This window comes from Halyomorpha halys, unplaced genomic scaffold (genome assembly GCF_000696795.3).
Source record: "Halyomorpha halys isolate HHAL.00 unplaced genomic scaffold, Hhal_1.1 Scaffold286.1, whole genome shotgun sequence".
In the NCBI taxonomy this organism is placed as follows: domain Eukaryota; kingdom Metazoa; phylum Arthropoda; class Insecta; order Hemiptera; family Pentatomidae; genus Halyomorpha; species Halyomorpha halys.
The window spans coordinates 340,676-355,625 of record NW_027115682.1 but is presented as its reverse complement, the minus strand read 5'-3'; the positions used below and the strand labels follow the sequence as shown (position 1 = coordinate 355,625).

The window sequence follows — 14,950 nt, the reverse complement described above, 5'->3', positions numbered from 1 at the left end:
AAAAAAAAAAAAAACTCTCTTAAAATATATACAAACAAAAGAATAGACAAGATGAACATAATCCGACTATCTGTATGAAAAATAAAATAACATAATGATAAAATAATTTGGTTTACTAGTGAAATACACTTTGAAATAGACTCAAATTCGAAAATTGAAGTTTAGAATTGAATTTTTTTTTTTTTTTAATGTATCAAAATGGTAATTTTATTTTTTTAAGCAGACTTTTATGATATTATTAAATTCTTTGGAATTTAATCTTTTTAACATTTTAGGGTAAAACAAATTACTCAAAACTAAAAAATATTGACTTAATGTGTTTCATTTGTGAGTCGATGTTAAATTATTATTAATATGACTAGTAGATTAACTTATTGATTGGAAAGTGAAATATTATTCATTGCATGATAATCTTATTTAGGAAAGACGACGTATTATTCTGAAAATGACCGAAATAAATTGTGTTTTGTAAGCCATTGAACATTTTGAATATTCTCACTTATTCTGTTTTTCTCAATCTCTAATAATATACAATACTACTTATTATTATCCTTACCTCTGTCAATCTGTTGGCCAAAACACTCCCCGCACTTCCAGCGCCTACGATAATGAAGTCGTACTCAGGCCTTGGTTTGTCGGTGTCAGGGGGCTCGTAGTTTGGCATATTCATCCCTTTGGTGATCCATTGGAGCATGGAGGACAGTAGTGGAGGGTAGTCCGCAAGGCCGACTGTGAGGACGCAGCAGGTCACTGCCAGCAGTCGCAGTGAAGGGCGCAACATAGCGCTGAGTTAATTGCACAACTGTGAAAATTAAAAAAAAAATAGGATAAATTTTTTTAAAAAGTTAAATTTTCCTTAAATGTAAATGAGAAGGGGAAAAAAATCGAGAAATAAAAATCTCATAGATAATCATATATAAACCTATAAACTTCTTAGGAATTACATTATGTAGTCATTTATTACAAATTATAAATAAAAACGTAACTCATAAGTTAGTAACTAATAAGTAAGAAACTAAAATGTTAAATATTATAGTAATAAACCATTGAAGATTTTGAATAATATCTCACGTAAGTATATAAAATTAGTTCAAAACTAATAAAAAAGAAAAATTAAATGAAAATCTGGTGCAGTGTGCACATCACAAAACGTGTTCTTAAAACATTACTTTGAGTTGAAATTAATTCTTTCATATAGATAGTAAGTAAAAGTAAACTGACGATTGTGATAATCATAATAATCTCAAGAAACATAAAGATACATAATTATAAAATTAATTTATTTACGCATTTTTCATTTCCTTTCACAATACCATCAATTCTACAATAGATATTAATTTTTCTAAACTCTTCGGTTTCCCAACAGTATAATAAACATCCATGTTACTAAATTTAGTTCTGGAAATTTGTTTACAATATGAAAAACAATTTCTCCGTTTTGTTTTTCCTTTCGGTTCATAATCATTCATTTTTATCATAGTTTATATTTATCGAATTTTTATTACTATTAACAATGAGAGATGATTAATTATTTCAAATAGATATAATTAGAGATACTTCAGAGGGAGTTATTTCGAATATTCGATATCACACCATTTGGTATTTCAAGGTCCTTTAAGGCCTGGCTCATATTAAAGAGGATTTAATTTTATAAATTAATCGAAATCCTTAGTGGTGTTTTCAAACTGTTACCGTTTGTTACCTTCTGAAGACAACAACAAGTTTTTACTATAAGAATGAGCTAAGGCTGGGTTCGAAACCAGGAAATCTAGAAGCGGTTCATAAATCCTTCTCTATCAGGAGTATCAAGGATAAAATAATTAGTAGCCCATTCCTTCATCGAAAATTTCCAGTTAAAAAATAACTTCTCCTATATTTACATTAAAATTACATGATGTCAGTAACAATTTAGTAGATACCAATGCAACAAAGGACTATAATTTATCCAAATTATAATTGTTTACTATAAAATTTAATTAAATATTGTAAACCTTTTATAAAACAAAGAAGGTAAATTGGATCCATTTTTTTTTAATACGTACTGAAAGCGCATACATAATACTTCACATATCATAAAATTAATTCATCGATTCTATAGTCTTATATTTACATTAAAATGACATGATGTCAGTATCTATTCAGTAAATGTCAATGCAACAAAGGACTATTATTTATCAAAATTATAATTGTTTACTATAAAATTTAATTAAATATTGTAGAAGGTAAGTATTCAGCCACAGTGTATAAAGTTTTATTATTTTATATAAGAAGATACAGAAACTAAGACTACATACTTGTCTGATAGAGTGCCCTCGGACAAATCAATTCTACTTCCCTCTAGATCTAGGCTCAATATGAGAATGTTCCTTATTTCTAGCATACTGCCGTATTTATTTGGATCGTCAGGAGTGGGGAAATGATAGGAACCCTATAAGAAAGGGTTGATAACGAGCTATCCTGTTTATGAGGTCTCAAACTATTCTTTGAGTAACAAAGACAAGCGACAGATAAAAGGCTTCTCCTGAAAACATAATATCTATGCGATAGTTAAAATAGGAGTATTATATTATATTTGAAGTGACCATTCCGCAGCTATAAAGCAAAAGGTAAGATGTACCCTTTATATAAAGTCGTGAGAATGCAAGGGGGTATTTATGTATGTCAGTTACAAATGATAGCTGGGGTGCCATTCAGTGTATAAAGTAGACATATATGTGTAAATAAGACATTGTCGAAGTCTCTTTCTTAATAGCTTCATCAACTCCTTTGTTACTCTAAGGTGAGCACGTGCGTGCTGAAAGGAGGTAATTGTTGTGATATCTCTCAAATATTATAACAACAACAAATATTATAAACAAAACACATTCTTACTTATTGACAATACTTAACTCGGTCGTAAGGTATTGGTTGCGGAGATTAATACCATTATTTAGTCAAAATATGAGTTACATTGATTTCTGTTAATCAATTTTATTTTAATATTATATTATTAGTCAATAATATCTAACAAAATATTAGAAATAGGTCGTATGACACAGAATTGTCTTAGAAATTTTATTTAATTCAAAAGGTTGTTCGTCAACAAATATTAATGAAATGGATCAATGGATGATATTTAATAGAAATGTGAGTAACCGGTCTTACTATAATAGCACTCAAAAAATTAAATCGTGGCACAGCAAAGTAAATAAAGCGGAATATACAAAAGTAATTAATTATTTATTATTTTTTTTATTTATACTTCCTATCTGTTTTTTACATTATATCACATTTCGTCTGTTTTGTTGTTCTTTTCAGTGGCTAATTATTAACTGTCAAGAAAAAGTTATCAATATTTACATTAAAGAGTTATATATTGAAGAGAAAATTTATAGACATAATGTAGGAGTCATTGAAGAAATTAAACAGTAACAAAAGTACATTAATGGAACAGTATCATGATGTGGTATGGTGATTGAATTGTTCTGAAGTCTATTTACGATAAATAGAAAGAAATTAGTTGAAGTACAAACATTAACACGTAAAAAATTGAGAAAAACCCTAGACTAAGACAAAATCCAGGATTATAATGAACAACTCAAAATATTATTACGTTCCTTGCGCAATGGGGAATCGGTAAATTCAGCTTCGGCAGTACACACTTCTGTTTCTTTGAGAAAATAAATTTTATTTACTTTAATTTATTTCACTTTACTTCATAAGTTGTTTTGATAACTTTTTTCGGTTATTTTTTTGACTTTGTGCTTTCAATTGACATTTATAGGGCGTTGATAATTTAAAACGACTCATAAGTCCAATAAATTCAAATGTTAACTCATGCTAAGAACTATGAATTTCTTACATTTCTTTATTCATTATATTTTCTAAAATATACTTTTGAACATCAAAAAATCCTTGAGGGTCAATAGGGATTCAACTAATAATTACAATACCTTCTTTCCTCATCCATCACTCTTGTAAAGCACCCATTAGAACAAAGGGATTGGTCTCTATTGACGATTATAACAAACGAATACTCCACGTGGATGCTACTCAAGCTCGCCTTTGTCTTAGCCAATATGATTACTGTATACAAGTCAAGGGCCTCGCGAGGAGTCGTGACGATGTCCATGTACCATAGGCTGGAGGCCTTCAAGTTCATTCTTCGACTGTCAAGGACTAAGGAGAATCTAATTATCTATTGCATTGTCCGCAGAGGTCTTCGATCCATCAGTTAATTGTAAGTTATCTTATTGACTGGTATTGAACTTAGCGTTTAATAATTGATTTTTTGTGTGATTTTTACTTTCAATTAACTATATATGGAATATATAGAAATGGGGAGTATAGCGATCGTGAAAAATTTCGAATTCGAGTTTTCGACAGAAATAAACGTTTTAATATATTTAAGATATAATCTAGTCTCGCAAAATGGTATGTCTGTGTGTGTGAACAAACTAGCTCAATAAAGAAAATTAAATTTAAATATTATGTTTAAGGCGGTTATATGTAAGGTATATCCAGTACATACCTGTCAGCCATATTAGGTATGTAAGTATAAATTACAAGTTGTATATTCACATTAAAAAATTGAAAAATATAAACTATTAAAGGATTTGAGAATGAACCTAAAGAGTTACGAGGAAAATATATATCTCCAGGTTAAAAACATATTTCTGAAAATGAGAGTAATATGACTGGAATATTATATTCCGTTAATAAACCATTTTATAAAAAATAACATTTCAAATATGAAGACGTAAAAGGTAATGATGACGAAAAACACAAAAATAATAGGTTCATGCAAAATATGTTTTAATACTGAAAAAATGGTTGAGAGGAGTATGTAAATCTTAGTTAATTGCCATATTTCTGCGATAATTTTACAAAAAAAAATGTTAAACTTTTACAACGTGAAATATTATCTAAAATAATGTTCTGATATCTATTGAGATTGTTAGTCAACCAATCAACTGAAACCCTCATTAGGAAAATTAGTGCGATTAAATATTTCCGCAGTCAATAATATAGAAATATCTGATATGACCGAAGATTAATTGAAACCAAAGTAAGATGGTGGTGAAAGCTGTGTGATGCGCGTACCGCACTAAATCTTTATTACTTATGAACATAAAACACTTATTTAATACCGCCGAAGGTTTAAGGCGCGAAATAGCTATAAGGAAAAGAGAAGTTTATCTATTCGTTCTTGCTAGCTACAGCTGAAAATAATCCTATAAAATAAGTTTTATAGGTATAGTAGTTGTAGTATTTTTCTTACACTTATTCTCAGTTTAACGACACGTCCAGAACCATTATAGCTAGATTGATTATTCTCAAAGTATAAACTTAGGTGTAATCGTAATGTTGTATGCCCAAATTCTATAATTAGGAAACTAGTATTAGTTATGATTATTTGTTCCAAAATTCTGAAAAATGTGACAGCTGATTAAGGATCAGAAATAGGAGTAATTTTCTTCTGTAAGCATGTCCACATTTGTGGTTTTAAGTCTTCCAATATTATTGTTTACTGTCGGATTTTTTTTTTTAATTTTCAACACCCATTCTATACTAAAAAAATGTATACATTAAAAAAACATAAATCTGTGCCGCAACAACTCATGAAGGGTCTGGGGTGTACTTTGGAAGTGTTGTTACTAGACCAACGGTTGTGCAAGGAGGTGATGTGGTCAGAAGCACGCTCAACCGTCCAATTAAGGGTACCCACTTTATAAGGCTGGGTGGACCCTGGAGGGTAAATGTATTTAGCACTCCATTGCCTTAACAATGAGCTAACAACTCCCACATATATATAAAATTTGGATTAATTTTGATCTAGATTTATATTAAATAAATATTTATGTTCAGATATATTTTTATTATTTTATACAATTTTTAAATCAAGAGAAAATGTATATAGTTAATTATATAAGAAGATGGTAAGGGTTGTGGTCAAAAGTGAAACAAAAATAGTTTACAACTATTTATTTTCCGACGTTTCGCCCCACATTGCAGGGCTTCATCAGGGCTAAAAAGATACAAAATGATACAATGATAAGAATAAAAATACAATGATAAGAAAAAAAACAAGTAACAATGGCAAGAGTAAAAATTTCTTAATAAAAATACGTAAAATATAAAGCTAAAAAAGTACAGGAGATGCACATAAAACAAAAACAATACGGGGAAAGAAATTTTTTAAAAAATTTATTAAGAAATTTTTTCTCTTGCCATTGTTACTTGTTTTTATTCTTATCATTGTATCTTATCTATGTATTTTTATTCTTATCATTGTGTCATTTTGTATATTTTTAGCCCTGATGAAGCCCTGCAAAGTGGGGCGAAATGTCGGAAAATAAATAGTTGTAAACTATTTTTGTTTCACTTTTGACCGCAACCCTGACCATCTTCTTATATATCAATTTTTACGGTCAACTATATATACATATATATAGTTAATTGTATATAAAAATGAAATATAGTTTATTTTTCAAATATATATTTTGTTTTGTTATTTTACTTCATTATAGTTTATTAGTTCTTTTCTTCGATGAAAGCCTTCAATTAAACCAGCTGTGGATTCTCAGGCGCATTTAGTGAATACTAGAAAGCTGTGCAAAGTATTCCTAAGTACCCATAACTTTGGCTCCACTTCATGAAAATAAATATTATAACATCAACATCAACACAGTGTAAACTAGAAGATTTATCTTTCATTTATATTCTAAGGAAGCTGAGGTATTCATTTTAGACTTTTCTTACTTCTGTGTGGGTTAAACTGTAGATTATATAAAAAGGTACAAAATCTGATGCGAAGTAAACCATTCTTGCACCACTTAGATGCCTTATAAAATTGGCGGACATTGATCTTAAACATATTTAATGGGTTTCCTTCAAGTTTGAGACAGAGCTAACAGACAAGATATAAGAGATTCAAGTTCCTCATTCAAATTATTAGAAAAAAAAAAAAAAAAAAAAATTATGGCCAGAATTCAGTTTCGAGGTCATCTGTGTGGCCGTGATTGATTTGTTTTTGGTCAAAACCTTTGAAATATTATTTATTTTTACACGATTTGCTTCATTAATCATTAAACATTTCATAAATATTTACCATAGATTAATCAAATAGTTGTATAACAGACACAATTAAAAAAACACCTTTTTTAAACGTTTTAAGGTTTATGTATTTTCACACGATTGGTTTATCCATTAATTATTTAAATTTCATCTAGCATGTCATGAATATTTACAATAGATTAATCAAATAGTTGTTTATCAGACACAGTTAAAAAAAAATTAACTTTTTAACGTTTATGTATTTTTACACGATTTGCTTATTCATTAATTATTTAAATTTCATCTAGCATGTCATGAATATTTACAATAGATTAATCAAATAGTTGTTTATCAGACACAATTAAAAAAAAAAAACTTTTATTAAACGTTTTAAGGTTTATGTATTTTCACACGATTTGCTTATCCATTAATTATTTAAATTTCATCTAACATGTAATGAATATTTACAATAGATTAATCAGATAGTTGTTTATCAGACACAGTTAAAAATTTTTTTTAATTTTTTATCGTTTATGTATTTTCACACGATTTGCTTATTCATTAATTATTTAAATTTCATCTAGTATTTCATGAATATTTACTATAGATTAATCAAATAGTTGTTTATCAGACACAGTTCAAAAAAACTTTTTAACATATTTGAATGAATAACCTTGATATTTCGCCCTTAACTGTTCCAGAGAAATATAAACGGATGACATGAATATAAAAATATTTCCGGGATTCGACCATACTGATTTTTCCATTCCAATGGCTTGCAATAGAAAAACAAAACATCATTAGAGGATTAACATTAATATTTATTTATCAAGGAATAAATGTAAAAAAAAATTATTACAATTAAATTTCATCTAATTTCAAATTATATAAAAAAGTACAAATATTTCAAATAATCAACTTTTATCCTTTAAATACTTTAAACAAATTGAAACATCTGTAAAGAAATGCCAACGGATTTTATTATTTAATAATTAACAAGATTTTTCTCCTTAAAAAAATAGATTATTCAAATGTGTAAATTAGATATCTTCTTGTGCGACTAACATCCAGAAATCCGGGTTCGAATTGGGCTGACGTATAATTATTTATTCTGTTACTTTAGTAATGAGTCAACCCTGAGGCACCCTCTATAAAATGGGTACCAGTAATTGTGGAAAAATCTGGCGATTAACAAATCATCTTCTTGTATAAATTTTGTTCAAAATTCAGTACTTTCTTACAAAGTTGTGAAACCTGATCCTTTATTTGTTGTAGCGTAACAAACAAAAAAAAAGTATTAGATATCAATCATCAATAATATATGTTTTAGTTTAGTCAAAAAGGTTTCCAATACAAACGTTTCACTATAAAGCAATTTGTCTACTATTCTATATAAATTCAAATTATTTATTTATATTTATTTAAATAAATAATCAGATAAATGTAAATTATTAAACTATGTATTTAAAAAAAAAATTATATTCCTTAATACTATACATGGAGGGTAAATAAATTAGAGGTGATCTTGAATATAAATATATTAAAATGTGAGTTAATAACATTAAAATCAAATTAATTTCTAGAATATTATATAAAAATAAAAATTTGGTGCGGTGCTCTCATAAAAAAATCTTACTTATTACCCTATTTGGAGTATAAAGCAATCAAGTATACTTAGTACAAATAATAATTAAACAAATTAATAACTAAAATTATGCAACACTCTTCAAAGTAAATGTAAGTGAAACTTATATATGATAATGAATTGTATTTATTATTTTTTCAATAGCATAACTTAAGCATATAATGTTGTTAATTAACAATTATTATTAATGCATAGTCACAAATTGCAAACAATAGAGAAAGAGAAAAGTATTTTATACGCAACGAAAGCAGGAATGAAGTTAGTTCACCTACAATCTCAAACAAACAATAATTATGATCAGGCAGAATCTGATTTGAGTAATTTTTTTTTTATATTATAAAATGGTAGATAATAATATTGAAATTTCTATGTAAACTAATGTTAAAAGATTTTCTTTTTTAAGATGCCGAAAAGAATTATGAACTGGTTTTAGACTTGAAATTTTGCTTGACCTGATTTGCGACTCCCTGGGACTTCCCAAGCTAAAAGCCAGTTCTTAGCTGCCTAAACTCATAAAACATTTTCCAGTTTTACACTAATTAAAAAAAATACAAATCACTGGTTATGTTCTTATTAGATGTGGAATAATACGAGTAGAAAATTGTAAAAACAGATGTTTTTTCTAATGATACTGAATTATGTTTTTCTCTCTTATTTGGCTCATTGGCACGAATACTAGAACACTAAAATACTACACTACAAAATAGAATTTTTTATTTTGTATGTGACGTATTCTATAGATTAAAACGTTGTCTGCATTGGAACAGTCTACAGAGGGACCACATAATAAATAGAAACCCCTGTATACGTTAATCTCTTTGAAACACGTCCATTTCAATGTCAAACTAAAACTTTTTTTTTTTTAAGATGTGCCACTACCCATGCAAAACAGCGAAATTTGTAATATTTTATAATGTAGAATCGCCATAAAAAAATTAGTCAAAATCTGTGACCAATTTACTTATTCCTCCCCTTGTAAAAGTAAAAACAATATACTGGAATCTGTACTATTTAGGATCGAAACGTAAGCAGTTTAGCTGGAGAGCTGATTAAACAGGAGTATATAAAAGAAAACCTCCAATATTAAATTAAAATAATATACTTTATGTGTATATTAATATATACTGAAGTTTCATTTATTAGACCCATTTAAAATAGAGTTGAAAAAAATGTTTTAATTTAAGTGTACAAACGACTTTAAACTTTTTAATATTAGCTTATTGAACTTAATATTTTCTGCTTTGATAAAGTATAATTAATATATAAACCGCTGAATTTATTTACTGAATTTACCACTGGTTAACCAGGAGAACTGGATAAGTGAGGGCCAGTTAAACGGAGTTCTAATGTAATAAAAAAATATATGTAATTATCGTCAACGTCACCTATTAGTCTCAAAAAGAAAAAAAAATGCTTTTGATAGATGTAAACAAAATCAGTACGTTATTAACTCGAGAAAAAAAAGTAAGGGTTTACTCACTTATAAAGCTTACTCATCAAAAGCTAAGCTGCTACTGAGACAGTAAAAGCCCTTCTATTAAGATTATCCAGAACGCTATAAAAGAGACCCACTTTCGAGGATAACGAGTCAACTCTCTGAAATTAATACTCAAAGGCTCAGTTCACAACCTAAGAATCTTTCCGAATAGAAAAAACCAGGCTTTTTTGAACTAAGAACAACATATCGAAAAATGAAGGCATCCTTCATAAACACTTGTACGGTCCTGATCTACAAATCAAATCTGCGATCATGGTATACCACAAAAATTTAATTTCTACAGTTATTTATAAAGTTTCATCGTCAATGTTCAAAAAAATATTTTAATCTTCTCTAATGGCCAGAAAAATATGAGACGAGTTATAATATTGGGAGAATATACTTTTGTTTCGGCGGTTTTTTAAAAAACATATTCTGATTTTAAACTCTTCCGACTGCTCTTAAGATCTTTTCTTAGCTCTAATTTTAAGCAAATGAAATCCGCTACAATGCGCGCCAACCTACTTTCGTCCACAAGTTTTTTGTAGTTCAGTGGGTTCATGTTAAATTGGCACCTATTTTTGTGACAATCGCAAAAATTAATCTGAAAACCAGAGAAACTAAACATTATGAGTATTTAAGTATCAAGGTGGGAATTACGAAAATATTTTTTTTTTTCTGCCAAGAATAAAACAGTTAAACAAAAAACAAAGGAGCCATATTCCATTCTATAAAAATCGGCTAGGCTCTACTTTTCCTTTGTTTATTAATAATATACTTTAATTTTTCGTATTTGTCAATTAGTTTACTATTGCTAACAAAGAGAGTTTTTTTTTCAATTAAACTAAAAAGAGGTAATTTAGAAGAGGGTGTTTTAAAAATTAGATATTTAAGCTCTGTCCAACTATGTCTATGGAGATAAGACCTATCTCGTATTAAAGACTATTTAATTACTCATTGATTCACCGAAGTTAATCAAAATCGTTAGTGTCATTCTAGAGAAAATCGAAAAAACATGAAAAATCGATTCCATGTGGCACTTCTACATTTTTTACATCACATCTCAGGCATATGCCTGCTTTAAGTCACTGAAATAACGTTTTGTGGTTTCGTACGAATTTTCGTTTTTGAGATTGGCTGTTGACACACAGACCATTTTGCAAGGCTTGGTTATTTGAATTCCAGGGTCCTCAAACATAAATTTCCGGCGAAAACCGGAATTCGAAATTTTATATGATCGCAATACTTTTCTTTAATATATATTTCATATATACGTTAGCGAAAGTAATAAATAAGTTCAGTTAATATTGTTTGTAAAATATCACACCAACATTTTAAAAAAACACGGTAATACAAAATGAAGTAGGGAGCAATTTACACAACGATCTACAGTCCAAAATGGTGTGACTACTGATTAAAAAAAAAATGTGCATGATGTGGTTTGGTCATCCTATAGGTTGGCAGCCTGTAGTGGGGCCCATCAGAGAGGAAAGATCGAAACTTATTCAACGGGTCCTTTACACTTCCACCCTAAGCCGTGTTTCAACCGGAGGCTAGAATTATTATTATTCTAGTTGTTGTTCCACTCATGAGCTGTATGGAAATTTTGTATTGAGACCATCAATTGATATTTAAGACGGAGAAAGTTGAACACTAATTTGATGATAGCTTTCTCCGGCTTATAGAATCCAACTCATCTGAGAACTCTTTAGAAGCTCTAGGTCAAGGCTTTCGGTCTACTTTCTGTAGATGGACCACTAACGATGTAATGAGATGCACCACTGGAAGCTCGTATACATGGATAGGCAACGTGCGTTAACAACATTCCAAAGAGTCAAATGTAAATAAGATCTAAAAAGGATCTTGAAGACTGGTTTTCTGATAACACGTCTATGTCTGTTCTTAATAAAACTAAGCTTAATTTTATCAGTAAATTTGGAACTGTCAGATTATCATAAATACATGAGAGACGATCTAATTTAATGATAAAACTTAGATATACATGATAATATAAAGTAGAAAGTAGTATTACAGGTGGATTCCCTTCAGACGTCTATTCCAAAATCAAGTTATATAACAGAAATACGATGCATTGAACTTAACCCGAGCCAGCGAGATGAAAGGTGCCTCGTTAGATAAGAGTTTTCTTCTTTCCCGTTATCTAACAAACCGGCAATGACCCACTGCCAGTGACCTCCACCAGCAAGTCTTCAACCTGTTTTCTGGTCAGCGATGCGTACTCCACCTTCACTTCAATTCGAAATTCATTTCTGAAATATTGTACGGTACAATTACGCTGAAGTCCATTAAATTGAATTACATAAAAATTAAAGCATCATCTACTAAAGCTGAAAAATATAAAATTTTCCAATAATTATTTATTTCAAAGTTTTCCTCGTCTTTTAATTTCGTGTTGAAATTTAATTATTCTTAAACCTTTTTTTCTTGATACCTTTCAAATTAAAAATTAACTCATATAAGAAATAATCCTATATAAATAAAATAAATATGCTAAAAATAAAGTGTTTTTTTTTCCAAATTAATTTGATATTTATTTTTAACAAAAAGCTAGTTGACCTTCTTAATCTAAAACTTCGGCTATTTAAAAAATAGAAATAAATTATATTGCCACAGCAACTTGAAAACAAGAAAATGAGTCAGTTAAGTATTGGGAGTAAGTAATATAATATAACATTTAATATTAAATAATATATTTTAGTCTTATAGTAAAGTAATATTATGCGCTGGATTCAATTTACACCTCAATAAATCAAAAAATATAAGTAAAAATAAATAAAATGTCACGACTTAATTTATTTATAAATATAATAACTTATTCGTGAGCTCAGTAGTCCACATATTTTACCACGTATTTATTTGTATAATTGTTTATGAGTTGAAAGGTTTTATACGGAAATTGCTTCATTTTGTTCTCTCTTAAAAAACAAAACATGAATAGTCTGTATTTATCGAAAAGGAATAATCACGAACAGTTTAAGAGGCCATTGAAAACTGATCACGATTTACCAAAAATTTGTAAAAAAACAACAACAAATGCTATCTTCAACAACCCACCATCGGTAAGAATTAACCAGTCATTTAGTTGAAGGTTGACCTCATCCTACTCAACATTCTCACTACCCAGAAATCATAATAATATGTAGGGATGGCTTGAAACATCAATTATTTTACAAGTATTAATTTTTTTTTAATTAAAACTTCATTAGTATTAGTGAAAATAATATAGAAAAAAAATTTCGAAGGCCAGATACATCCTAGGAGATTAACTTTCTTCGCTTTTCAATAACTACAGGTATTCTATCATCCAGATTTTACTGAAATATCACTGTCATCTTTAATAATTCATTGTTAAAGGACGTTTTTGAGTAATTGGCTTGCAGAATAAAGTGTGATTAGTTATCAATAGTCGATGACTATAAAATATTTTTGCTATGAAGGTTACCATTGGTATGGTAAGTATAAATTGTAATCTCAACTGGGCATTAACAGAACTCTGGTGTGCAAATCATCAACATAAAGATGAGTTAAAGGTTAAGTGATTGTTAATTTTTTATTGTTATCATGTATTGTTAATTTTCCAGCAGATTATTTACTATACAACTGTCCTTCAGGGTTCAGTTCCTTATGGTTACAGAATTTATTCAAACGATACCAGTTAATAGTCGACGTTAAATACAGGATTGGATTTTAATTTTTTTTTTTTTTATTGACTAAAATAGAATTATATAGATATGTATATATATTTATAAACTGATAAAAATAAATAGATATATCTGTATCCAAGAAATAAGAAAAATAAATCTTTAATGTTTTTTTTTTAATAACAGTTTACTCAATGGAGAATGAAAATATATCCACCTAAATCAATCTAAAAGTTAATTCACTTCAACTAAATTTTCCGATTTATCGTATAAGTTAAAAGTCATTAGGTTCAAACAGTCAGTCCATTTTCAGCTGAATGAGCACTAGATGGTTATATGTACTTATTTCGAATTATTAATGATTTTTATAAAGATTTTTACTATAATAATTAATACATATATTCTTTATTTTTGTAAACATTGGTGCCTAAGCGGAAACCTTCTGGAAAGAAAAGAGTATATATCTAATTATTGACCTGCTTAAAAAAAAAAATGGTAATCGATCTTTATTATTGACAATCAGTTCAATTTCGAATTTTATAAATCAGATTGTGATCTGTATGAGTAAATAATTTTTTTAACTAGCATAACTTTCTTCCCTGACCAGAAATTCCTCCTCAATCCGATACACACAAACAACACACTTTATATATAAGAATTATTTATAGCAGTATATATTTCCTATTTGAATATTAAAAATTACACAAAACCTTACGTAACTATTAAACCCTTAAATACCTTATTTTTAAATAACGAATTTAAGTTGTTCCATGATTCGAGGAGCCCAGAAGCGGATCTCGACCGAGAGTCACAAGACATCGGGATGTTTTAGATTAGATTTTTATTCAGGGCGATCAACATCTAGGTTATTACACCCTTTTTACTTCTTCTATCTTCTTGACTTATAGTTGAATGTAGACTATTTCCTTTTTACACTGGTCGGTATTGGTGGTATAAATTATTTTCGGTTTTATATTTTAGTATAAAGTTGTGTTTCTTTGAGAAATTTTATTATTTTGTCTATTGATTCTTCCGAGTCTTTAAGGGCCAATTCTCTTGTTCGTGGAATTTTATTATTTTCGAAGACTTGACGAAATGATGGGCATTCTTCAATTATATGCTTTATTGATA

The 14,950-nt window shown here is 28.6% G+C and overlaps 1 protein-coding gene across 3 annotated transcripts in view; it reads right to left on the bottom strand.

Annotated features, from left to right (window-relative positions):
* Positions 1-14,950, bottom strand: part of LOC106680782 (glucose dehydrogenase [FAD, quinone]) — a 73,868-nt gene that overhangs the window by 24,926 nt on the left and 33,992 nt on the right. For 2 of the 3 annotated variants that reach the window (XM_067052707.1, XM_014420712.2), the window contains exon 2: positions 557-802. In XM_067052707.1, coding sequence (XP_066908808.1) covers positions 557-781 — 225 coding nt within the window. In that variant the 5' untranslated portion in view covers positions 782-802. Of the gene's footprint in view, positions 1-556; positions 803-2,294; positions 2,375-14,950 lie in introns of those variants that run through there. The other variant, XM_014420713.1, reaches the window with a different exon arrangement.